At 35.9% G+C, this 27,702-nt stretch overlaps 1 protein-coding gene and 1 long non-coding RNA gene across 27 annotated transcripts in view; one reads left to right on the top strand and one right to left on the bottom strand.

The window, feature by feature from the left end:
- Positions 1-10,043, top strand: part of LOC102546766 (uncharacterized) — a 150,480-nt gene extending 140,437 nt beyond the window's left edge. For 2 of the 4 annotated variants that reach the window (XR_015627747.1, XR_015627744.1), the window contains one exon: positions 8,442-8,879. This is a non-coding gene — a long non-coding RNA (uncharacterized LOC102546766). Of the gene's footprint in view, positions 1-8,441 lie in introns of all 4 variants that reach the window. The other 2 variants (XR_015627748.1, XR_015627742.1) reach the window with 2 other exon arrangements.
- Myo9a (myosin IXA) overlaps positions 1-27,702 on the bottom strand; it is a 203,022-nt gene that overhangs the window by 130,209 nt on the left and 45,111 nt on the right. For 12 of the 23 annotated variants that reach the window (XR_015626337.1, XR_015626338.1, XM_087560284.1 and 9 more), the window contains 7 exon segments: positions 26,157-26,219; positions 22,154-22,253; positions 20,551-20,607; positions 10,046-10,143; positions 7,387-7,513; positions 3,331-3,420; positions 721-837 (listed from right to left, as the gene is read on the bottom strand). Coding sequence is in view for 19 of the 23 variants with exons in the window: in XM_087560284.1 (XP_087416410.1) it covers positions 721-837; positions 3,331-3,420; positions 7,387-7,513; positions 10,046-10,143; positions 20,551-20,607; positions 22,154-22,253; positions 26,157-26,219 (652 nt within the window). In the remaining 4 variants the exon portion in view is untranslated. 23 annotated transcript variants of the gene reach the window in all.

Below are 27,702 nucleotides of genomic sequence, written 5' to 3'. Positions count from 1 at the left end.
TCCAGCCTTGGCAGGACCAAGGGCTTCTCCTCCCATTGGTGTCTAACAAGGCCATCCATCCTCTGTTACATATGGAGCTATATCCATGGGTCTGTCCATGTGTTCTTTTTGGATGGTGGTTTAGTCCCTGGGAGCTCTGGTTGTTTGGTATTGTATGGGGTTGCAATCCCCTTCAGCGCCTTCAATCCTTTCTCTAACTCCTCCAATATGGACCACGTTCTCAGTTCAATGGTTGACTATGAGCGTCTGATTTAGTCATGGATCCCCAGGTGGAGCAGTCTCTGAATGGCCTTTCCTTCAGTCTCTGCTCCAAACGTTGTCTCCATATTTCCTCCTATGAATATTTTTGTTCCCCTTTTTAAGAAGGACTGTACATAATTATTAAAAAATATGTAATGATATAGTCCAATAAATCTTATGTTAAAATGTATTTTTACAGAAGTCTATTTGAAGAGATTTCTATACAGAAAGCAAACACTGAAAGAACAGAGGATGTGACTCTTTCTATTTCCACTTCTAATACACAACTCTGTATAGAATGTTCATAGCCTGTGAATATATAGAGAACCGGTGTAGAAAGACACACAAAATGGTTAGCCTGAATAAAGAAATAAGTAACTAAGTTGATATAACTCTACATAATTCTATCGCTTAAAAGTTCAAGTACTCACCAATTTATTAAACAGTTTTCAGGTAAAATATAATACAACAGATGTTTACCTTAGTATCTTTTTCCAAATCTTTACTATTCAGAAGTGCATGATTAATACGAAACACTATCCAGTCAAACAGAGCACTATATAAAGATTTAGCCATGGAGTTTCTCACTGTCACAGCCTACAAAAACACAAAGAGAATTATGAATGCAAAGTGTAATGGTAATAATTTCACTAAGAAGCAATAACAGTCTGGAGAGATGGCTCAGCGGTTAAGAGCACCGACTGGCTCTTCCAGAGGTCCTGAGTTCAAAATATACAATTAATAAATACATATATACATACATATATATATACACAAATCTCAAAATTTATCTTTAAAAATAAAAAATCCAGGGCTGGAGAGATGGCTCAGCGGTTAAGAGCACCGACTGCTCTTCCAGAGGTCCTGAGTTCAATTCCCAGCAACCACATGGTGGCTCACAACCATCTGTAATGGGATCCAATGCCCTCTTCTGGTGTGTCTGAAGACAGCTACAGTATACTCATATATAATAAATAAAGAAATCTTTAAAAAAATAAAATAAAATAAAATAATCCATATATACAAAATTAGTCTATATTTACAGCCCTGTAACTTCTAGTCATTCCCTATGTAACACAGTCTGGCCTGCCATTTCCATTTCTATAGCATGTCACTCTACACAAAGCAAACATCTTCTCCTGACTATGACAGCTTCTGAACATATCTTGCCTTCAGTGACTAACATGGCCCTCAAATATCCTATTCCTTACAGACATGCTGTGCGTATTTCCCTCCCTTTGACAGTTAACACTGACTACTAACTTGAGTAGACTTACGATGGCTGAGGTTAGAAATTACACCTCTGTATGTGTCTACCAGGCACGTGCAGAGATATCATAGGGACAGTAATGGAAACAGTAATTCCGCTGATGAATTAATGAGACATGGAAGAACAATAAAAGGCGCCTAAATAGAGGAAGTGGGTCACTGGTATGCCTGTCTTGGGGATTATATCTTGCCTTAGTCCTTTCTTGTGGTGTGCACTGCTTCTTAGCTGCCACAAATAGCTTTGTTCCACCATGGGTTTGGGGTTTTTTTGGTTTTTTGTTTGTTTGTTTTTTCAGGAAAAAAAAAAAACAAGAAGAAAGAATTTTATAAGAAACAAAAAGGATGTAAAATAAACTTTAAAAGACTGGCCATCAATTTTTTTAAAAAAGGAAAGAGGGCAAAGCATGATGAGCAGCAAATGACTGAAGAAAAATAATAAAGAAGAAATAATCGCAGGGGTGAAATACTGCTCTCATTTACAGCTCTATCTATCATGTGTTAGCCCTACAATATTAAAGTGAAACACAATAATTAAGAGGGGCTGGGGATTTAGTTCTGTGGTAGAATACTTATTTAATATATACCAGATCCAGAGTTCAATGGGATGGAAAGAAAAACAAAAACTGAAATCCTTGAAGAGGGGCTTCAGTGGGTAGAGCACTGACTCCTCTTCTAGAGCACCTGGGTCCAGTTCCTGGCCCCCCCACGGCAGCTCACACATCTCTAACTCTGGCCTCCATAGGCACTGCACACATATGTTACTAAGACATAAATGTAGATAAACCACCCATACACATAAATTAATAAATTTTTTTATCCAAATACCTTGAGGAAAAAGGAAAGCTTACTATTTAAAACCACACTAAGTCTCTGGCACTCTGCACATTACCAAAGGAGAACGGTAAAGACCAAGCTAGCGACAAACCCCTTGATCTACACTGATATCCTGCCTGCAAGATATGGTAGGACAATGGTGGTACAAAGTTTGTGGGAATAACCAACCAATATTTGATTTGACTTAAGACCTACTCCACAAGGTGGAACCCATACCTAACCCTGCATGAATGATTAAGAACCAGAGGCTAGAGAGCCTAGGAACCTAGGGTAAAACCAAATATACTGGTTTTAAAAAACAAAACAAAGCACTGTGATAAAATGAATCCTAATAATACTGCTCCACTCACAGATCACTGACAATGCTTTACTCAGCCATCACCAATGCTTCCTTCTGCAGGAGATGGGAATAAATCCAGAGACCCACAGCCAGACACAGAGTAAGAGACAGACCTTGGAACACTCAGCCCTAAAAGGGATGTCTTCACTAAATCCCTCCCCTCACAGCTCAGGGATCCCCTTGGAAGAGGCAGAAATATTGCAAGAGCCAATGGGAATGAAAAAAACAAGGTCCTGTAAATCAACATGAGCAAAGCTCACACAAACTCGTAGAGACTGAAGCAGCATATTCAGGGCCACACCAGGTCCTCTATAGCTTTCAGTTTGGTGTTTTTATTGGATTCTTGGGTATGCAAATGAGTGGTTCTCTAATTTTTATGCCTTCTCTTGGGCTCTTTTCCTTTTGCTGGCTTGCTGTGTCCAACTTCAATGTAACAATTTTTGTTTATCTTATTACATTTTAAATATAAAACTATGCTGAATTTTAAGCTTCCAAATATATGGAAAATTCATAGTTTTTCCTAGAAAATATTCAAGTTAATACATTTTACCTAATGTCATCTTCACTTAAAAAAAGGGAAGGAAAAACCCCTACAAACCCTATATTCTAAAATAGTCAAAATACTTTTAAACATAAGAAAATCATACCTCTGCCAGTTTATATGGTAAAATAAGCTTTTCACCCACTGTCACCGTCTTCCTTGTAACCAATGCTTCAAATAGCATCTCTTCTTTAACCTAGAAAGTAGAATAGTATATTCAATATCTAAGACTTATGAGAAAGGATGAATTATATTGAAAAGCTAGTCAGAAATAGGCAATGAATATTAAGAAATGCAAAGAAAATACACAGGCAATCTTAATAACATGACTAAAATAGAATTTAAGCATACCACTAACCATAATTCTTCCACCTTAGGTAGAGAAAAAGTTAACAAATGGTTTCTTTTCAATGTACGCTTCTGAGTGAGTGTTTTAGAGAGTTTGTCTAGCATGTAAAAGGTCGTAAGTTCTCACTAGCATCACAGACATCACACATACACACACGTTTGTATGTATGTATGTATGTATGTATGTATGTATGTATGTATGTGTCTACATACATCCTTTTCTATATTTCACAATCTAAAGATAAGACAGACTAAAGGATAAGAGCACACCTTAAATTTGAGGACTACGCCTACTGAGTACTTATGTTTCAGAAATATATTTTCATAAATGAGTATTAAACTTTGAGATAAGGATGATTCTTTGTTTTTACTCTTACCCTGGAGGTCAACAGTATCCTGTTTATTTATGACAAGGGCTCACATTGTAGCCTAGACTGGCTTCAGACTCAGGGTGAACTTTCGAGTGCTGAGGTTCCACACACGGACCATCAACACCTGATTGAATTATTAAAAAAAATAAAAAGGGGGTAAGGAGGAAATTGGATACATAGCTCAGTGGTTAAGAAAACTTGTTCTTGCAGAGGACTAGGTTTCAGTTCTGATCACCCATGTGGTGGCTCACAACCATCATTATTCCAGTTCTAGAAAATTTGACATCTTCTTATAATCAATCTTCTTGGTCCATCAGGCGCACATGTGGTATACATACATACAAACAAGTAAAATACTTATACACATAAAATAATTTTCAGTACAGAATCTTTGCTGTGCATGTGTGCAGGGTGTGTGAGTGGATGTGTACATGTATACAGACGCTGTAGAAAGCACAAATCAATGTCAGGTATTTGTTTATTTCTGCTTATCATAGTTTCTTTTGTTTTGCTTTTTTTTTTTTTTTCTGATACAGGATATCTCTATGTAGCTCTGGATGTCCTGAAATTAACTATGTAGACCAGGCTGACATAGAACTCACAAAAGATCCATCTGCCTCTTCCTCCTGAATGCAGGGATTTAAGACATGGCCAATATGCCTGATTCTACCTTATTTTTTCAGACAAGCTCTTTTACGGAACCAGAGCTCACTGACTGGCTGGCTATCCTGACTGGCCAGGAAGCTTGGGGTATTTGCCTTTCCTGCCCTGCCATCCTCCCTCACACTTACCTTCGCAGTGCTAGGGGTATGCTAGATTATGACCAAGCCAGCTGTTACTTGAGTATGTGCATCCAAACTCGGTATTCATGATTGTATAACAGGCATTTTACCAGCTGAGTCACTTCCTAACCCCCGAATTTCTCTTTTAAAAAGTTTCCTGAACCTCTGTTAACTGGTATCTGACAAAACAAACAAACAAACAAAAATCCTCAAGAGACTTGAGCCCCCAAGGAGTGGGGAGGCCTAGGAGGGTAGGGGTTCGGTGGTGACATCCTCTTAGAGACAGGAGAGGAGGAATGGGACAAGGAACTGTCGGAGGGTAGACCAGGAGGGGGATAACGAATAAACTATAAAAAGAAATGTGTGTGTGTGTGTGTGTGTGTGTGTATGAATGCATGTATGTATGTTTGATAGTACTAAAATAAAATTTAATCTGTGCCTTAAAAAAAAAATAGAATCCTTGGTAGTTATGTCTAGGTTTAAAATATGACCACCAGGTACAATGTCCTAATTTATCATAGTATTAAATGGTTAACTAAAATATTACCTGAAATGCATGATTGAAATCTAGTCTATGACCATTAAAATTACAGCCTTCAGATACAGATACAACACTCTACATGTTGGTAGAAATTTATTCCAATGAGTGGATCTAGCTCCAATTAAAGATACTCCTTTTTTCCAGCCTTTTCTATCACAGTATCATTCTATTAAAGTTAATAAGCAATGACCAGTCCTATATAAAGAAAAATAAACACTGCAGTTAAGGATATGAAAATGAAGCATCCAATGCTCTCAAATGGCACTCTAGCATTATGATGGACACATACTAGTAAATAATAAACCTTTTTCTCTAAAAACTAACCTAAATTATGCCAAGGACAAGTAACTAGTTCTAGTCACAATATATTAGTTTAGACCTTTAATGAAGGGACATATGAACCAAAATTCGAAAGGTATTATTTGAAATTTCAAATTAAAAAAACAAAAAACCAAAACAAAACAAGCTATTCCTGACTGCCCCAAACCAGAAACAAGTGAGACAGTTCTTCAATTTTTTTTTTTTTTTTGGTTCTTTTTTTCGGAGCTGGGGACCGAACCCAGGGCCTTGCGCTTCCTAGGTAAGCGCTCTACCACTGAGCTAAATCCCCAGCCCCAGTTCTTCAATTTATAAGCTGATTAACAACTATAGTGCACATACACACACAATATAAGTATTACTCAGAAGTAAAAGAATGTTATTTTGTTTGTTTGTTTTTACACATGGTCTCTTTATGTAGTCCTGGCCATCCTGGAACTTACTATGTAGAGCAGGCTGGCATTGAACTCACAGAAATCCACCTGCCTCTGCCTGGGATTAACAGTATGTGCACTCTGCCACTGCCACCACCACTACCTGGCCTAAAAAGATGCATATTAAATGCATACTACCAAGTAAAGTAAACCATTCCAAAAATTACAATCATATTACATGTGAAAAATACAAGCTAACGTGAAGAGGAATTTTAGAGCAGTGAAAAGATTTTGTGTAAGACTGTAACAGTAGACACATGACTTCATACATTTGTCAAAACATACTCAGCACAAAAGTGGGCACTACTGTATACAAATAAGGCAGAAAGGGATCCCAGGAGGAGTAAAGACCATGATGAGATACTCCAGCAATGAAACAACCTCAACAGAGGAAAGAGGAAGAAAAGATGAAGAGCGAATAAACAATTAGAACAAATGCAATTCACAACTCAAGCCAAAAGGAGCAACTGTAAAAACTGGCTTCTAATTTAAAATCATTTCCCACAAGGAAACAGGTGCTAATTTGATACTGTTATAAAATGAATCCTGTTGGTGAGAAGTATATGGGTGATAGAGGTGAAAAGAAAGGTCTTTCCCTGTTGGAGTGGGAGTTTACACACATGTAAGAGAAAAATTTGAATAACAGTATGAAAAATGGATTTACAAACATGGTTAGGAAATCACTAGTTTTATACAGGACACAAATGATTACATATGAAAGGTTTTTTTGTAGATACACAGTTAAAATACACTCATATATTCTCTTGATCTGTCAGATGAGAGAGCCTAAAAAAACAACACTAATCTGATGGGGGTAAATCTTATAAGATGAAGAGTTAGCTGGAAATTACGACACTCCATAACTCTTGAGAACAACAGTGGAAAAGAGCCTGGTGTACAAAGGAGCATGGGACATGACCTTTAAGGCCTCCTCAAGCCATTAAAGAAAAAAATTTGGTAGCTGCGCCTCTTCTCTGACTCACCAAGATACCTATCCTCAAATAAAATCATCTAACCACAATTTTATTGAAAAATCTCAAATTGGAAAGAGCAACATTGGCATGTGCCCACATTATACAATCTAGAGTAGAAATACTATTCATCCTAACCAAAAAGTGAGGGATTACATGTATTGGGAGCAAGTGAAGGCAAGGAAGAAAATCACAGACCTAAGGATGCTGGCACACTCACAAGAAAAGAAAGGCAGGGATCTAGAAGGGATTCCAACTTCTGGAAACACTATTTTAAAATAGTATCAAATAAATTCATTTTTAACTAAATAAACCCACTTACAATTTAAAGGATATACAAGATAAAAATAAGACATTACGCAGTATCTAAAATAAGGATTGAAAATGAGTGACTCACTTCTAGTAATTCTGAGACAATAGGCAGTACTTCAGGATTACAGATATCAATAGAGTCATCTCGATAGGTCTTCTTTTTATATGAGATATTACCCAAATGTAGTATTGCTGAGAGCAGTGAGAAAATCCTAGGAAAATAAAAGCACAGATTAAAGTTTGCAGAGTGCATTCTCAAAGCTGCTATCACTCCAAAATCCTAAAAACTTCACCGGTACAAAGTATGACGTATTTAATCTTCACAAAAGAATAGTAATTTTAATCAAACTTTATTATTTAAACTGTATGTTAAGTATTAAACAAATTATACGTAACATGAATCCCACACAATCTTCAAAAACAGTTCTAAAAAAAGCTAGATACAAAAGTGTCTGTCTGGAGTTTGACTTACTTGGGAGGCTAAGGCAGGTCTTTACCCTCAGATCTTTCAAGCAGTCTAAATAATACATAATTAAAAAGATCCTCTCCAAGATCCTGTCTCTAAAACTAAACAGATAAAACTTATGAAAAATTATTCCTCTGCTAAAAGACAAGGTTGTAGCTTTAATTTTAAATAGTTTGCTTAAATAAATTACTTTGTTTTCTAAAATAAATGGGTTTTGGTATATTTATGTTGCTGTACTGTGCTGTACACGTGTGTGTATGAGCACACAGAGTGCATGCACATGCAAATGTATGCAGAGGCCCAAATGAGATCGCAGGTGTCTTTTATTTATGTTTTTTTTTTTTTTTTTTTTTTTTTTTTTTTTTTTTTTTTTGGTTCTTTTTTTTCGGAGCTGGGGACCGAACCCAGGGCCTTGCGCTTCCTAGGCAAGCGCTCTACCACTGAACTAAATCCCCAACCCCTTTTATTTATGTTTTTAGTTTAACTTATTATTTTATGTGTATGTCTACAAGTATATTTGTGTAACACATTCATGTAGTGTCTACAAAGACCAGAAGAGGGCAGCAGATCCACTGGAACTGGGGTTACAAATGGAGGTAAGGGGTCATATGGGTATTGGGAATTGAAGAACAGCCCGGGTTAACTAACTTCTGAGCCATCTCTCCAATTTACAGGTGTGAATAGGAAAATCTCTCTAACACCTTAAGGCATATATGAGGTAAGGTCTCTTGCTGAACCACAACCTGCATCTTGGCTCTCCGGACAATCCAGCTGGCTCTAGGAATTCCCTCTCCGCTTCCTATCCACTGAGATTGTCATGCTTCCCAGGCTTGTCTAATGTGGGTTCTTGAGGATATCAACTGGCTCTCCCATGTTTCCATAAGAGCCACTTCATGCAAGGAACCATCTCTTCAGCCCTATAAAAAGTTTTTACATTTTCATTCTGCTTATATTACCAAGTATAAAAATTTTGTGGTTTTTCTGTTTTGTTTTACTGATTTTTGAGGGTACTGATGCCAGGGATTGAGTCTATGGTCTTGTGTTACAAGAACTTTTATCATGGAGCTAAATTCATTTATCAAGAAATTTTAAAATAAAAGCAATCATGAAAATATGCATAGAATATTACATATTACATATAGACATGTATAATCTAACATTAAAAAATCACTGATATAAAAAATGAAAAGCTGTTAATAAAAAATTAGTTTTAAGTTATATCTACTATATACAGCTTCAGGAAGCTTTGGGAAGTCCTCAAGTTCTATGCAAATGTTTATGAACAAACATCTTACCAAAGTATTTTAGCTTTCATCAGCTTCACAAAGATTATATAGTGGAATAGGGAGGACACCCAAACCTTAATATGACTAAGGCAATAGTCATACCATTTATAGAACTGTTCAAAAGTACCAAAGAAAGTGTCATGACTGTTAAGAATACAGCCGACTATTTTTTTTTTTGATGGGTCTGAGGCCTGCTCCACAGAAAGGAATACATGGCTAATACTGTAACCATGGCCAAAGGCCCAGGAGACTAAGCAGTCATAGCCTCAGTAAAGGGACCCACTATCATTATTTTGCTAAAGACTTCTGTCAAACTGCCTTCTAAATATATGTTATATCCACAGATTAGTGATGCTCTTAACCATAGTCAAAGATTCTTTTTGCAGTGGGAAGTCAATGCAGACTCCTAACTGGTCAAAGTGTTAAGAATAAGTGACTACTGAGTACTCTGCCCTAGAGAAACTTCTATAAATCCCATAATGCTCAAAATACACCACAGAAAATAGGATCAAGAGTCAAAGAATAGAGAGGAGTGCTGCAAGATGCTGTCTTCTGAACATTCCATGGTCACTGAACTCACCAACTCAGAGAATCTATGGTAACCTGCAAAAGACCTGAGCAAATCAAGCCAGTGAACAACCGCTGCATGGCTAATGGAGGTATTCGAGAGGTTCCATCCCTAGGACAGGAGTTATTGGCAACTGGTGGCTGGCTACTGGGGGAGAGGAAGTCATTTTTCTTCATAGATGTGACTGCAGGTAGGTTCCATGCCTATGCGAGCAATACTAATTCTATTCGTTGAGTTATAGAAGGAAAAAAAGGAAGACAAGGAAGCTAAAGATGATATAATAAAGATATATACATGTATGAAATTGTGAAAGAATAAAAAATGTTTTTAAAAAAACTAAGATAGAGATCTCTTAACGACACAACATGTTTTACTACCTGAAATAATAAAACTACAGTAAGTGAATAAAAATTTTAAAACTCACTGTCTTCGTGTCTTGGGAAGAAATCCTACCATTTCCATGGCCAATTGTAAGCGTTCAAAATCATGCCTCAAATCTTCTCCCTCCACTGTGAAGCAATCCTGCTTAAGACAAGAGGTGGAAGAAAATATATATCAAGATTACTTGTTAAAAGCAATGTAAGCCACGCGTTAATTTAAGTAGACCCCTGTGTAGATGCAAAGCAAAAGTAATGTTTAAATATATTCAGACCCACTAAACTTCTCCTCTGAAGACAGAGTAAACACACCTACTAAACAGTAATGCTGCATTTCTATCTTCTCATAACACAACCAGCACAGGACATCAAAAGGGACAAGTCAGAAAGCCAGCAGTATTTATAAGTAAATATATGAAGATACCAAGTTTGATTTTAATAGCACCAAAGAGTATCATATGTGAGGTCTTGAATTAAACACACGGGGTTGGGGATTTAGCTCAGTGGTAGAGCGCTTGCCTAGCAAGCGCAAGGCCCTGGGTTCAGTCCCCAGCTCCGAAAAAAAAAAAAAAAAAAAGAAAAGAAAAGAATTAAACACACAAAAGAAAAATTAGAATGGATAGTAATGGTTGAGAAGTGAAGCCTAGATATAAGCCAGTTTGTGTTACAGTAAGTATAAAGAAAAGTAATACCAAAAATAAGTAAACACATGCACACACACATAATGGGGGAAGAGTATTATGCCAAAATAGAAGACCCCTCAAAAAACACATCACATGAATCAATAAAAAGTTATTAGAGGGCTGGAAAGATCACATAAGAAAGCTTGCTGTTTTTCCAGAAGATACAAGTTAGTCCCCTGCACTGCCATCAGGGGTCTAACAGTCACCTATAACTCCAGCTCCAAGGTATCTGTTGCCCCTTTCTGGCCTTCACTGGCATAGGCACACATTCACATAAACAAGCACACATACATACACATGAATAAAATAAAAGTATTTTTAACTTGTTACGGAATGGCAAGATAATTCACCAGGACCCTGACAAACCTGAGATTAATCCCCAGAAACCACATAAAAGTAAAAACTGATGACTTCAAAAAACTCTCACATACATGCCTGATACCTATGTATCCACATACACACACCAAACACACATGAAATAATGATAATTCTTTTAAAAATAGCTTTAGCTGGCATAATGACTCTGCAGGTTAAGTGTCCCTAGTAGGCAGCCTGATACTGGTTCACCCAGATATACATTGTGAAATCAAAGAACTCCACAAACTGTTCTTGACCTCCACTCCTACACAATGGCATGTACACTGTGGCCTACACAAACATGCACATCCACACCTATGTACAGATAGATAATAATAGTTTTAAATTATACTTTTTAAAGTAGGTATGGACTCCAAAGAGGTAGCATGTGCAGCAACCCTAGCACTAAGCGGGTAGGAGGAGGAGAATGAGGAATTTGAGGATAGTCTCAGCTACACAAAGAGTTTAAAGCCAGGTGACAGAAAGAAAATGGTTGTTGAGCACTATATTTATATTAAATATTTTACGAGCTGGAGAGATGATACTGACATTCAGCGTGCTTGCTACTCTTGGAGAGGACTTGAGTTCATCTCCCAACACGCACTGGACAACTTACAACTGACCTCCAGCTCAGTCGGCTCTGAGGTCTTCTGACTTTGGCAGGTACTCACATGTACAAAGAAGCAAACCACATATACACATGAACACAGAAAAAAACTCTGTGTGTGTGGGGGGGGGGAAGGGGAGGGGAGGGGGGGAGGAGAGTGAATATGCCTATAATCCCAACAGTCCAGATACAGAGGCAAGGGAACCACAAACTCTGTGTTAGGCTATACTACAAAGCATGATCCCATCTCAAAACATATGAAATAAAACAACAACTGACCAAAGAATGTTTTTCAGTGTAACCTTTGCGTTTCAGCTCAGAAAAGCCAACAGTAATATTATACACACAGTACCTTCACATGTTCACATACCACTTTATAGAGAGGTTGTCTATAACATCTCAAACTTCAATTTACTTTTTAATGCCTATCTTCCTAGGGAATGTTAATTATTCAACAGACAAAAGAACAGATCTGTTTTATTAAACAAAAACCACAATCATCAAGTCAGTGCTGAGATCAAATTACTGAAATAAAAGTGAAAAAGCGGGTTGAAAATAAAAACAGAAGCTGGCGAACAATCAGACCCTGACTCAGGTGACCTAATTCCAGTAACCTCAGCAAACATTTAGAGTCCAGCTCCTAATGATCTGTGCCACCTTACCGCAAACAGCCAATTGGAAGACGATAGATATGTAAAGTTTACTGTTTAACAAGACAGTGAAATATGTGTCTATCTACTAACATATGGAACCCACATTCTCAGAGGACAGTTCTCCTATAAAGACTATCTCTTACGGCAATGTCATTTTCCTAAATAAATCTTTTTGTGTCTATTCTGGTCTATAAATACTTTCACTCCCAAAACTTCGTGCACAATCACTGAATCACATACTGAAGTAAATGACCTTGAAAAATAAAGTGCTTCTTCATTTTTTAAACATATTTACAGAGTATATATAGCGTGCTCAAAAACTTACTAGGTATTAGGGTTTCATGATTACATCTTAAAATAACGTCTAAAATTCATGATTTTAGTTTAGAGGACTAATTATTTTAATTTTCCATATGAAAAGGTACAGCTAAGTTTAAGTAATTTTCTTTTGCCTGCAATAAAGTCTTGTTTATTTGTGCTTTGTTGTTTCCAAACAAGCAATGCACACTTTCTATATATGGATACTACTTCTAAGATTTAAACCCCTATGTTTCATTTAGAATAACCTCGGAGGTTGGGTATATAGTAATGAACCAGGAGGGAAGGAGAATCTTCAAAGTAAGGAAAAACAGAATATAATGTTATAAGGCGTTAACAAGGAAACTAGAAGAGAAGGATTAAATGGGAAGGTAAATAAGAGCCCAGCGTAAAGAAGAGAATATGGGAATGAGCAACTAACACTGAAAGCCCTCTGAAATGCTATATAGAACCCTACAACTGTAGAAACTTCTTAAAATATATACACAAAAGTGAATTTAAAAGAAGAAACCACATAATAGGGGAAACAATACCCCAACTAGACATTTTAAGCCACCAAGTAAAGCCCTGAGTGCTAGGAATGGGTTACATCTTATTGAGCTGGCAAAAGGGGTCCCATAGAATTTCTTTCCAACTATCACAGGCTACTGTCAAAGCTATTGATTATACTCCACAACCTAATAGCAAGGTCCTATTTCTGATACCACTTACTTACATCATCAAAAATGGAAAAATCAAGTTGGTGCCCACTATAAGCTTCAGTCCTACTGATTAGAGTTCATAATGCTGGAAGGTGCTACTTTGCATACTACAAGAGAAGAAAATCATCAATATTACCCAGCTACAAATCCTGCAACCTTCAACAGTGAATTGGCTGCAAGATACTGATGCAACAGTAGCACAAAAGTGATGGGAGTAACCAACCACTTCCTGAATAGGGTTAAGGCCTATTTCATGAGCTGGAAACCATACCTGACACCATTAAAGTGGCTAAGAAACTGAGACGAGACAGGTTTTGGGTGGTAGGAAAAACACTACTACTATTATTCTGCTACAACAGCAGTTCTAAAGCTGTGGGTCGAGACCCCTTTAGGGGCTTGAATGACCCTTTCACAAGGGTCACCTAAGACCATCCTGCACATCAGGTATTAATACTACAATTCATAAGAGTAGCAAAATTACAATAATGAAGTAACAACAAAAACAATTGCATGGTTTTCCAATTTAATCCAAGACCTCCCTAATATGAGGAACTGTATTACAGGGTTACACCACTAGGAAGGTTGAGAACCACTTTGCTAACGGAACAGAAAAATAAAATGACCCCTAATGACATATTGCTATATAGCACACAGATCAGCCCTTATCAGATAAGCTTCTTCTTGCAGTAGATGGGAAATACAGAGGAGACCTACAATATGCAAAAGGTAAGAGGCTTTGGACTGGGCAACCCTAAATGGAATGAGTGTCTTCAAAGCCCTCCTCTCAAGGCTCAAGGATCTACATGAAGGATAGAGAAATATCATACGAACCAGAGGTGGTAAATGGCTCCAAAGAAACAGCATTTACAGATACAACAAGATTGATGCCTATGAACTCAGAGACTGACAACATAATGAGAAAGTGACCACAAAGTTACACCAAAAAAACTATTTGGAACTGGTAACTGCTGGGAAAGGGAGCATCAGTTTTTAACAAATGGGGTGACACTGGGGTACATCAAAAGTACCCCAAAGCAGGCCTAATGTCCAGGAGTAGTTGGCCAACACAAATAGGATTCCAGACTTTCTGTGTACTTTTCAGTTTAGTTTGCTTTTGGATTATTTTTATTATTTTGTATTATTGTGTTTTTATTTACTTTGTTTTTCCTTTGAGAGAGAGTTGTGTATACATCAAGCTAGGTGAGTAAGAAGGTAGAAAACATCTGGGAAGAATTAAGGAGAGGAAAAAGAATATGGTCAAGTATATCATACAAAAATCTCTTACATAAAAATAAACACAATTTCTCTCTGGAGTTCAGGCAGGCCTGAACCCACAGCAAACGTCTTGCTTCAACCTAAAAGTACTGGGATCACAGATGTGGACCATCACACTTAGTCACATATGTAAACAGTGAAACATTTTTAAAGGTTTTTTTTATTTAACCAAAGGCCTCCGTTTATTCAATTTAAAGTGTATCATGCATTTTTAATAATATGACAGAGAGTATAAGAATGTTTATATAAATGCAACATATACAGCAGTGAGTCACAAATGACTTGGTTCTTATTTGCTGCAAAAGTGAGTGAAACAGGAACCTAACATAGTGGGAAAGTGAAGTAAAAATAATGCTGAAAGAGAAGAGAGCTCTATCATACTTGCGGTCATCCTCAGTCAAACTTTTTTTTACTCACAAGTATAATATGGTCTTAGGAAACAACAAAATCATAGTTAACTTTTTAAAACTATCTTGGGGCTGGGGATTTAGCTCAGTGGTAGAGCGCTTACCTAGGAAGCGCAAGGCCCTGGGTTCGGTCCCCAGCTCCGAAAAAAAGAACCAAAAAAAAAAAAAAAAAAAAAAAATCTTGATTTCTGTAACTGTTTCTGTAATGAGAGTTGCAGAGAAAAAGCAAGGATAGACTTGATTTCCTACACCAAAACTGTCCTTATTTTACAAGAGACCCAGTAGCCAGTCTTTAAACACACTGAGATTCAAAAACAACTAAAGAAAAAAATCTAAAATATGGAAAAGGTAGCCTAAACATCCTGATGAAAAGCAACTTAGAGGGAAAAAAGTATTTATTGAGCTTATAGTTCCAAGACAAAACCCATCATTTCAGAGACGTCAAGGCAGGAACTTAAAGCATCATATCGTCAGTCAAGAGCAGAGAGAAAATAAACGTATGAATCCTTGCGTGTCTGGCCGCTTACTAGTAGTGCTCACCTAGTACTCTCTATCCTCAGGCAGGAAAAAGCCCTAAATTATGAAATGGCACCACCTACAATGGACTAGATCTTTCTATATTCATTAACAATCAAAACAGTCCCTCACAAACAATGCCCAGAAGCCAATTAATTTTGACAATTCCTCAATTAAGACTCCTTTGTCAGATGATCTAGGCCGTAAAAAACTAAAAACAACCATCCCAGTGTATTACTAGAACTTGATCCCAAAGTTACCTCTGGGAAACAACATGAAACTAGAACTGAGAGAGTTGTAAGCACTGTTAAGTGTAAACATAAACATATTTAAGTATAAACGTATACTTATCCCTAGTTTTTAAAAAATATTTTTTTTGCTAAATCATGAATAAACTGGAGTCTTGAGAAAATAAACAAACAGAAAAGACTTTGAACAATTACAAGGCTGGCCTTTAGACTGAAACTGCACAGAGCAGGATTAAGTCACAATGGGAAGAGATATTAACATCTTATCAAGCTGGGCATGGTGGCCTATTATCTAAGCATGAGGTCAGATGAAGCTCCAAGATTGCCTCAGACTTGGAGATCATTCTGAGCAGCAGTGAAATCAAGGCAAGACAAAAATAACAAACACAAAAACATCACACAGTGTAAGCATTTTATTTATCGTCCACATTTTATAATTGACAAAGCAAAGGCCAAGAGAGCCTAAAGATAATGAAAAGACATCTCCATATGCTATTAGCCATTGAATATGAAAAATATGCATTTACTAATTATCTACCCACCAGTCATATCATCTCCTAGTCAGATATATTCTCTATAATCTCAAGATGAAGAAATAATCTTATATATAACAAAACAGATTACAAGTTCAATAGTTGAATACCTTATAACTAATTAGCTAGTCAAACCATAATGTATCTGTTGCAAATACTGTTTTCTCCCAATCAACAGTACTCCTTGAATTGAACACAATAACTCTAATTAACTTAAAGAACTATATAATGAACAAATGTCACTCCTTAAAAATAATTCTCTCACTATATGTCCCCTTGAGACTATCTGTGTATGGTGTGTGTGTGTCTGTGTGTGTGTGTGTGTGTGTGTGTGTGTGTGTAACATACAATTCTGTTTATAATACTAGTCATGTAAGTTTGAATAACTTACATGGGACAATGAGGTTTAATTTATTCCCCAAACACAAGAAAATCTAATAGGAAAGAATAAACTACAAGATACATAGAATGATTACTTGATTTTTAGAATTCACTCGGAAGAAAAAGAATCAAGAGTGGGGTGTGGTAACGAATGCCTTTAATCCTAAAGGCAGAGATAGGAGGATTTCTGTGAGTCTGAGGCTACCAGGGTAAGTGTTAACATAAATACATATAAGCATAAACATATATTTATCCCTATTTTTTGCTAAATCATGAATAAACTGGAGCCTTGGGAAAATAGACAGAAAAAATTTAAACAATTACATTACATACCAAGTTCCAAAACAGCCAGGACTAAATAGATAGGTAATCATAGTCTGGCTCTAATTATTTGAAAAGTATAATAAACAGGACTAATTGTGCTGAAAGTAGGATTAAGAACAGGAAATTATAGGCTGGGGCAGTACTCCAGTAGGTAAAATATTTGATCTGCAAGCTTGAGTTTAATCTCTAGCATCCACATTTTTTTTTCTTTTTTTTTTTTTTGGAGCTGGGGACCGAACCCAGGGCCTTGGCTTGCTAGGCAAGCGCTCTACCACTGAGCTAAATCCCCAACCCCTAGCATCCACATTTTTAAAAGTTGGGCATGATGGCAAGTGTCACTAGGAGGTGCAGAGAAGTGGGTCTTGCTGGCCAGCCAGTCTAGCCTACTTCCAAACTGCAAGCCACTGAAAGACATGGTCTTAAAATAAACAGACAAATAAATGTGGATAGCACTTGAGAACAACAAAATTGTTCTCTAGTTTCTACATATGTGTACCTACACAAATACAAAAACAAACAAACAAACAAACACACACACACACACACACACACACACACACACACACACACACAAAGAAATTATGGCTACAAAATTCCTTTAAATAAAAAAGATGTACTCCGATTCAAATGATGGCAACAACTATAGAAGTAACATTTTTTTCCTAGCACTTCAGTGTTCAGTTCTCTATTAAATTCTACATATATATTGTCAAATTTAATACAAACTCTGAAGACCATTTTTGAAAAATATTTTTGTTTGTTTTTAGAAAATTTCAGTATTTAGCTCAATCTGGCCTCATAGTTGTTAAGTAGCATAGGCTGGTCTAAACTTAACATATTCCTGCCTCAGCCTTTCTGAGTGCTAGGTTACAGGCCTATAGTTTTTTGAGAGAGTCTTGCTATATATCCCAAAATGCAAGAACACTTGCATGGTGACATGAACAAAACTACTGTTCTCTGAAATAAAAGACAGAAATAAAAGGATTTACTAAAAAAAATTAAAAGAAAAAAAAAGAATTACGTGAGCTTCTGAAGGTGTCACCATCAGTAAGTGGATGAGCTAGTGTCCTCACAGCAAACCCTTTAACTTCAGACAAATGCAGGCCAAGCCACAGTTCCATAGCAAAGTATGAACTACTAATCAATCACATTTGCAGAGAGTTTGCAGTGGTCTACCTGCTTTCCAAAGAGGCATGATTCACTTGATGTGATCTATGTATACGTATATAGACCAGAAGAGCTTCTTTGGAGTAAAATAATTATTACTTTTTATTTTAATTCATCAATAATACATAAACTAAAATGTCTATTTCCCAAAATATTGTCTGAAACCAATACATTCTTGATTATGAAATAGTGATGAAAGTATACTTTATCCGGAGGAAAAACCTAGCACCCACACATGCTGATGCTTCACAAGTGACATAGGCAAACTTTGCAATTAGTATTGTTTATAATGACATGCAATGAGAAAGCCGAGAAAGCAAAGATTAAGACACGCTACGTTTAGGAGAAAAATAATTTTAAAACCTAATTCATTAGTTAATAAATATAGCTAGATGTTAACTATGCTTTCAGCCTTTATATAAGTGACCTAACTTTAGACTGAACGAAAATCATTTTTGTCATCACTTTATGGTTACAAATTTGTACTTATATAAAGTATACCATAGTTACACATAGTCATCTTCTACCACATATGCCTTTATGTAACTCAGTTAAAACCTCCCGTAATCTTTTAAGATTTTTATTTCTGTGTAATGTCCACGTATCTATGTATAAGTATATAGACATGAATGTAGGTTCCTTCAGAGAGCAAAATAGGACACAGGTTCCTAGACACTCATGAGTCAACATGAGTGCTAGGAACTAAGCCATGGTCCTCTGCAGTAGCAAAAGTGCTCTTAACCTCTGAGACATCTTTCTAGCTCCATAAAATAATCTTTTGTTAAAATGCACATTAGTGTTTTGCCTGCATGCATGTCTGTGTGAGAGTGTCATATCCTGAAGTTACAAACAGTTGTGAACTGCAATGTGGGTGCGGGGAATTGAACCCTGGTCCTCTGAAAGATCAGTCAATGCTCTTCACTACTGAGCCATCTCGCCAGCCCAATAAAATAATCTTGCTTATAAGAGTATCAACAATTGGGGTTGGGGATTTAGCTCAGCGGTAGAGCGCTTGCCTAGCACAAGGCCCTGGGTTCGGTCCCCAGCTCCGAAAAAAAAAAAAAAAAAAAAAAGAAGAAAAGAAAAGAAAAAAAAAAGAATATCAACAATTTGGTGGTGATTAAGGCAGAAGATTTTGTGTTTGGTTGTTTGGTTGTTTGTTTTTCAGTTTTTGAAGACAGGATTTCTCTATGTAGTCCTGGGTATCCTAGAACTCCCTCAGTAGACCAAACTGGCCTCAAACTCAGAGAGATTCACCTGCCTCTGCCTCCCAAGTGCTGGGATTAAAGGCACCTTTTCCCTGCAAAGCAAAAATTTTATAGGAGCTTCTCTTATACGTTAACAAAAAAAAAAAAAAATCAGAGAAAAGGAACATTTATAATAAACATTTATTATATGAAAAATATTAATACCCAATACATGTGAAAGGCAGAAACTGACATCAGGTGTCATCCTCTAACACTCTCCACCTTATCTATTTGCTACAGGATCTCTCGGACTTGTAACTTATTATTTCAGTTAGAATGTCTAGCCAAAGAGTTCCTGAGGTCTGTCTTTGTATGCCCTCAGCTGTGGAGTACAGACCTGCACCACACCAGGCTTTTATATGGACACTAAGAATCTGAACTCCAGTATTCATGTTTGTACAAGAAGCATTGCCTCCAATGAGCTATCTTCCTAGTTCCTAAAAAGTGAAGTCACTTTATTTTCTAAAGATTTATTTTTATTTGATTCATATATGTGTATTTAAATGTGAATGGGGTGTATATCCTCAGAGGCCAGAGGGCACATTAGATCACCTGGAGCTGGAGTTACAGACAGTTGTAACAAGCCACTTGAAACTGGGTGCTTGGAACCAAATTCTCACCCTCTGGAAAAGCAGCAAGCACTCTTAACCACTAAGCTATCTCTTTAGCCCACTAAAAATAATTCTAAGAAGTAAGTATCAAACTAAGGATGAAGCTTAATGGTAAAGAACATAGCTAGCAGTCACACTGCACTAAAACAAAACAATAAAAACCTCAAGGAGGAAGGGGAATTACTGGAGTTGAAACAGAGCCACTTCAGTGCTGGAAATCAGGTACAGTCAATTTACTGTTCGTGAAAGTGAATGTTAAATCGATTAATAAAATATATAAAATATTAATAAAGTATATAAATTTATAAATATAAAATGTATGAATATATAAAAATAGAAAAATGGGCTAGCAACAAACTATTACATGCAAATCAATCATTTAAAGTAATAAAAACTAGTGATCCTCTTTCCTCTCACTGTTGGTATATCAGCTCATTTTCATGCTGACTGATAATGGTGAATGCAAATGAGCAATGTGAAGTCCCTTTAACAGGAACCAAAAATATTTAGGTACTTGTACTGACCGGCTCAGAATCATAGCAATAATCATCCCAGCTCTGTCTGAGGGGTTTCTTTGTTATCTGAAAGTAAGGCACATTGATTAGGTAGAAGTTATTAGGGTGGAATGATCCTTCTGTAATATCTCTGAGATGCAATATTCAGAAAGCAAGACTATTTACTATCCAAAGAATAGTTATTTTGTATAGTAACATACTCTAATAAAAACTAGATAAATATTCAGATTCTAGGAGATTGTATATTATTCTATTCAACTTATACATGTCTTTGCCCAGTGGCTCTGATATTTGTATTAGTCACTAAGTTCTTTATACTTTAAGTACTGATATTATGCAAGTATGCCATAGCCATTCATTACACAAAAAGTCAGAAGGACTATAAAACACTGAGTCAGTAAAAACTATCATCTCATTCCTAAGTGCTTACAACATGGTTTAAAAAAATAATTACTCAGGGGCTGAATTAGTAATTTTTAAAAATACACTTAATTTTGTATAGTTAAAAAATTCTAGCACTCAAACAGAAAGTGATGTAATTTCTAACTTCTGAATCTTTTAACATAAAGTTAAGGTAGTTTATATTAATATGAAGTTGTAAAGTTAGAAAATACCAGGTAGAGCACACTGTACATTTGAGGAAAAGTCCATTGTGTTGCTTTTAAAATGTTTAATAAATAATTTTTTACTCAAGTATATTTTTAAAAAATCCTAATGGTATTTTTCATTGTCATACAGAATTTTTCCCATAAATATTATACTTTCCCTCAAATAAAATGAGGGATATTTTATTCTTTAAGTGGTATAATATAGATTATTTATTCTTTAAGTGATATAATAATTCCATTATTAATTGGATTTAGAATTTTAATATGAAGAATAGAAAAATAGAGAAATCTATATCCTGAAAATGCATGGTCATTCTTCAATATGGAAGTTTAAAGCTGAATTTTTAATTTTAAAGAAAAAATATATTCTCTAAATCTTTGCTTCTGAGAAATTTCATAATGATGCTTTGTTATATTTTGTTTTTACCATGAGAAATGACAATGTAGCCCAAGCTGCCCTAGAATTCATTACATAGACCAAGCATGGTAATCCTCTTGCATCAGCTTCCCAAATGATAGAATTACAGGAATGAGCTATTATGCTTGGGTTCCTTCCTACAGGATGTTTAAGAGGACTGTTCATTAAATTATACAGTGATACTCTATGCCACTATCATAGCATGCAGGCATATGTGCATTAGACTGCAAACCATGCAAATCAAGTTCAAAGCATCTCTTTGCAATTCATAAGCATTAATCAACAGTTACACTTAATATCCTGGGGTATGTAAAAGGTCAGTCATGACAAAAAAAAAAGTAACATTTTTCTGATAAGAAAGTACCCAGCTTAATATTCTTAAAAGAATCACACAAAATTCACATAAAACATACATAATTTTATCACTATCTGAAGTAGATAATCCTTTTTAAATTTGGAAGGCATACCACGTAACTTTTTAAACAGTCTAAATAAATGCAAAACATACAAAGGCACTACAAAACTTTCTCAGTAATAAAATGTTAATTATTCCCTACATTTCAAAATGTTTTTCATGAATTCTTACCTGGTTGAGAAAATGATACTCCTCAGGCTGCTTAAGGTGGAATGCTAACCTCTCTTCTTCACTTGCTCCTGCAAGGAGGTAATAGAATACATGATAGTTCCTGTAGGGAACAAAGCACAGAATGAACATTCTAGTTACGTTTTTTATTTTGTTTTGTCATAAAAAAGACAAGTTGTCTTTCACCTGTTCCTACTTCCTGATTAATTTGCTTCACCTGATGCTATTTCCAGAGACTTGCTCCCAGAACAGCTTCAGAAATACCTGCTGATTCCTGAGGACCTCAGTTCATCCAGACTTTCAAAAGATCCAGTCAGAACATCAGTCAAGCCCTGAACTTTTTAAGAATGTAGAATGGGGCTGGAGAGATGGCTCAGTGGTTAAGAGCACCAACTGCTCTTCCAGAGGTCCTGAGTTCAATTCCCAGCAACCACATGGTGGCTCACAACCATCGGAAGTGTATGAAGACCAACTACAGTGTACTCACATATAAATAAAATAAATCTTTAAAAAAAAAAAAAAGAATATAGAGTAGATAACAAATGCTAAAGCTCTTGCTTTCTTTTTTTTTTTTTAAGATTTATTATTTTTTTATTTATATGAATACACTGTAGCTGTCTTCAGACACACCAGAAGAGGGCATCAGATCCCATTACAGATGGTTGTGAGCCACCATGTGGTTGCTGGGAATTGAACTCAGGACCTCTGGAAGAACGGCTGGTGCTCTTAACCACTGAGCCATCTCTCCAGCCCCCTAAAGCTAGCTTTCTTAAGTCTATCTAACCTCTTTTTCCAATTTTCCTACCCCTCCCCAGCCCTTAAAAAAAAAAAAAATATTCACTGCCACAATTCAGCAAAAGAAGCTATGGAGGGGTTATCCCGATTTGTTGGACTTGGGTGTCTAGTTATGGTTATTTTGTAAATTATAAATTTTCATTTTAACGGATAATTTGAAAATGATTGTAATTTTGGGCAGGGAAAAACTAAATAGTGAGCTTAGACTTGGGAATTTCTGTCTTTCCTTTCCTCTTCTCTAGCCTTTCTTTCTTAGGTAAAGGAAAGGGAGTTGAAAAGAAAAAGGGGGGTAGAGTAATATAAGAAATTAAGATAGGGGTTGGGGATTTAGCTCAGTGGTAGAGCGCTTGCCTAGCAAGCGCAAGGCCCTGGGTTCGGTACCCAGCTCCAAAAAAAAAAAGAAGAAAAAAAAAAAGAAGAAGAAATTAAGATATATGGGATGGATTACTAAATTTACTCTTATACAAAAATTTTACAGCCATAATCTTATATTGGTAGAACTCAGTAAATTCTGATGCAGAATTGAAGTTATATTTTCCTTCATTGATACAAACTATATACAATGATACAAGTTTAAAGTTTTCATTGGTATAAATCTTTGTATATTGATACAAATTTTAAATTAATTTTGTTACAGTTAGATAGGCATTGTGCCTATGCAACTCATTCAAGAATACAAGGCTAGACCCAGTCCTTCTAATAGCTGCTATTACAAACTATTTAGGATGATTAAGTAATGCAAGTAGGTCAGGTAGTAAACTCATGGTAATATTAGATTCTGATTTAATTATAATAAAATGTTTTCAATATTATTCAAATAGTAAATAGCTAAAGGTGTAACAGTTTAGATACATTATATACATATTGTCTTCAAAAGCATCAGAGATCCACAGAATATGACATTTAAAATCAACTCATTATTAATAGATCTTTTGACTAGGAGACATGTCTGCTAGGCCCAAGCCACAATTCAAAGACACAGAGCATCATTACCTCCATATGGAGTTGCTCCAATTGTGGCAAGGTAGCCACTGGGCAAGAACTGCAGACAGAAAATACTGTCCAGGGGTTGGGGATTTAGCTCAGTGGTAGAGCACTTGCCTAGCAAGTATAGGCCCTTGGGTTCGGTCCCCAGCTCCGAAAAAAAGAAAAGGAAAAAAAAAAAGAAAGAAAGAAAATACTGTCCAGCAAAGGACACATGTTGATTGACAACAGCTTAGCTCTACCAATACAGGGTAAGCTAGTCCTCCATAATTCCTGTTTCACTTAAAATCTGTCAGATGGTTCTGGGCCAGAAGGCTGAAGACAGATACTCCAATGTTATTAGGACTATAGGGGACTGTCCAGGCAATAAGCTGGCTCTACAAATTAAGTTTTGAAAACAATGTTTTTGTTCTGCCTACATATTCATGTAATATTCAATTCATTCTCAGACCGCTGACAGGATTGAAGAATAGTTATATAGCCTCATAATCAAACTTAAGTTGTTAAGCATTCAGGAAGATGTTCTAGATTTGAAAGGGTAGTTTTCAGATGGTAATAGTTAAAATCAAAACATAGTTCAGGTATAAAACTGTAAACTCTCTAAGACTAAATTATAAGAGTATTGTATCTAAATTGACAAAATTGATACACTGGATGCTATAAATGTATACAATTTACATAATTGTTGTAACTGTGCTCAATTTATATCTGAGAGAAAAGAGCATTTTTAACTGGACAAAAAGGGGGGAATGCACCATCAGGAAAAGTTAATGTCAGGCTTGGCAAAATGGCTCGGTGACTAAGAGCATGGCTCTTTCAGAAGAGCTGAATTCAGTTGCAACACTGTCAGGTCATTTATACCTGCCCTTAATTTCTGCCCCAGAGGATTGAATGCCCTCTTCTGGTCTCAGAGGGTATCTACAAAGTGTATATATCCACACGTAGATACACACATACACATAATTATAAAATATTTGTGGGCTAGAGAGATGGTTCAATGAGTAAGAGCATTGAGTGCTCTTCCTGAGGTTCTGAGTTCAATTCCCAGCAACTACATGGTGGCTCACAACCATCCTTAATGAAATCTGATGCCCTCTTTCGTGTCTGAAGACAGCTACAGTATACTCATATACATAAAATAAATATTAAAATAAACAAATAAAATATTTGTATTATATATTGTATATATTGTATATGCATATATTTGTACAATCCTTTAAGTTAAAAGAATCAATGTCCATTTTGGATGCAAAATGATGTTAGAAAGGAGAATCACTTGCATAGTTTTCAATCTGTAATAAGAGTTTAGTTTTACTTCTTATATTTTATCTCAAAATAAAAAAGTTTGCAACTTTTCAAAAAAAGGGGGGTAATGCTTTGAGTTTGGACTAATGCTACTTGTATTATGTTAATTTGGGTCCCCAAAATTGCACAAGAATCTACACGTCCACATGTAAAACACTGAGAGAACCCTGCCCCCAGTTGGTTTTGTTTGGTAAATAAAGTTGCCAGTGATCAATAGTTGGACAAGGAAAACAGAAGCAGGACTTTTAGGATTTCCAGGCAAGAGACAGAGGAAGGAGAAGGAAAAGAGAACTGTCATGCTGAGAAAAGGAGAAACAAGACTCTGAGCCTGAGAATATGCGGAACAGAGAGCACAGTCACCATGTAGAAGCTAGGGAAGAGTGGCCCCAGGAGGGCTGCCCAACTGGGTCCAGGGCAGCTAAAATGTAGTATAAACTTTAGTAAGTAATGACTTGGAAATATCAGAGAGAGGTGGATTAGCCATGTGGACATTAGGAAGTGGCCCAACCATTGAGCTGTTTAAGGAATATCAAAATATAAATGCTGTGTGTATGTGTCTTTCATTTGGGAACCCAGAACATTGGGGCATGTAGTGAGGAATGTACCTCGCACTGCTGGGTTCAATTGGAGTATCTACCTGCGTACTGCTACACAGATGTCTCAAGAATAAATAAATAAGTAAATAAACTACGTTCCTGACCTAAATTTATCTAGAACGAAGAAAGAATAACAATTCTGCATATCCAATGAAAATCTTCCAACTGAATTTAGAAATATAGCATTCTACCCAAGAAATAGTAGTTAATACAAATACAAAATCTATACATAATATACAGTGAATTAAGGGTAATAACATACAAATAAAGAGAATCTGTATGATGCTGCAAATTTGATCTAATTATACAAATAAAAAAATATATACCGTTCATTATGCTCTTGATAAACAAGTCTAGATTTTTCCAGAAGATATTTTTCAACATAGGCCCTAGAAAAAAATAAAATTGGTTGAAATAATAAAAATTAGTTCATATAAATAATAAAGTTTAATATACAGTAGATTTTATTTATTTAGAAATTCAAAGCTAAAAGGATCATTTTCCAGATGCACATTCACCACTATAACTGTTATAGATGATATTAGCATTATCCATGTTAAATTCTCAAAACCCTAAGTCATCAAATAGCTAATGAGTGAGATAAGCAGGTGAGCATATCAAGAGTAAATACACAATGAAACCCTGTTTCAAAAAAAGAAAAAACAAGACAAAAGCATCCACTAGAAATCAGCAACACAACCACTGTAGAAGTATGAACCCATGCCTGATTTCACTACAAATCAAATCATTCAATTTTACTATTTCCTAGACATCTCTTTATCTTTTATCCTAATCTCTGAGTTCTCCGAGAACAATAATTACCAATTCAGAGAATGAGACAGTCATGTTATGCCTCTACATTTATCTGCTCACCACAATGCTGAGCACATCATCTGTGTTTGGGATTCCATTTAAAACCAGCATAGAAAAAGAAGAGACAGATGAATTCAATATGGCAAGACTTAATCATTGTTGAATCTACCTAGGATGTCCTTTCTCTGTTTTTTCTCTATTTTGTGTATATTCGACTTTTAAAATAAAATTATCTAAAATTTACCTCACAATGTCAAGATTATTATATTAGTTTTATATTCAATTTGACCATCTGACCTCTATGACAATGCTATACCCACTTTTCTTGCCTCTTCAACTACAACAAGATGTTGTTATAATGGCAGTCATTTACTAATGATAATTCCTCACTTCATAAAATTATTTCCTAGTCCTTCCACTTGGCAAATTTTTAATACCCAACATAAAACCAATGTTTCCCATAAGGCCTCCAGAAACACACCAGTCAACTTATCATTTACTGTAATCAATTTATGAGTATCTATTTCCCCAACAAACAATGAAAATGTCAAAGGTAAAAAAACATGCTTACATGGGGTTTTTTTAATCTTCAATATTTAGAACAATGCCTGTTACTCAAAATGCATCCCACAAATCTATGCTTAATAAATAAAACATGAGGGGTTGGGGATTTAGCTCAGTGGTAGAGCGCTTGCCTAGGAAGCACAAGGCCCTGGGTTTGGTCCCCAGCTCCGAAAAAAAAAGAAAAGAAAAAATAAATAAATAAATAAAACATGAGTTAATAATAATGTTCAATTCAAATATGTTGTTTATTCAGTTTTTGTTCACCATGGAAAAGTTTATAAACTTTTTTATGCAATCAACAGAAGCGCCTGCATTCCTTCAATAAAGGAAACTAGACATCTATTTCCTAATTCACTAACTATCTTATTCAATGAAGATTACTATTACATTTGAGGTTAAAAGCAATATACATGACTTTACCTATTACCATTCTCTTCTGAAACACAACACTAAGCCTAAGTCCTTGACTATATCCCCCTTTTAAGAGAAAAAGTA

The sequence above is a fragment of the Rattus norvegicus genome, chromosome 8 (genome assembly GCF_021556685.1).
Source record: "Rattus norvegicus strain SHRSP/BbbUtx chromosome 8, alternate assembly SHRSP_T2T, whole genome shotgun sequence".
Lineage (NCBI taxonomy): Eukaryota > Metazoa > Chordata > Mammalia > Rodentia > Muridae > Rattus > Rattus norvegicus.
The sequence above is the reverse complement of the archived record's forward strand: the minus strand, read 5'-3'. Positions and strand labels throughout refer to the sequence as shown.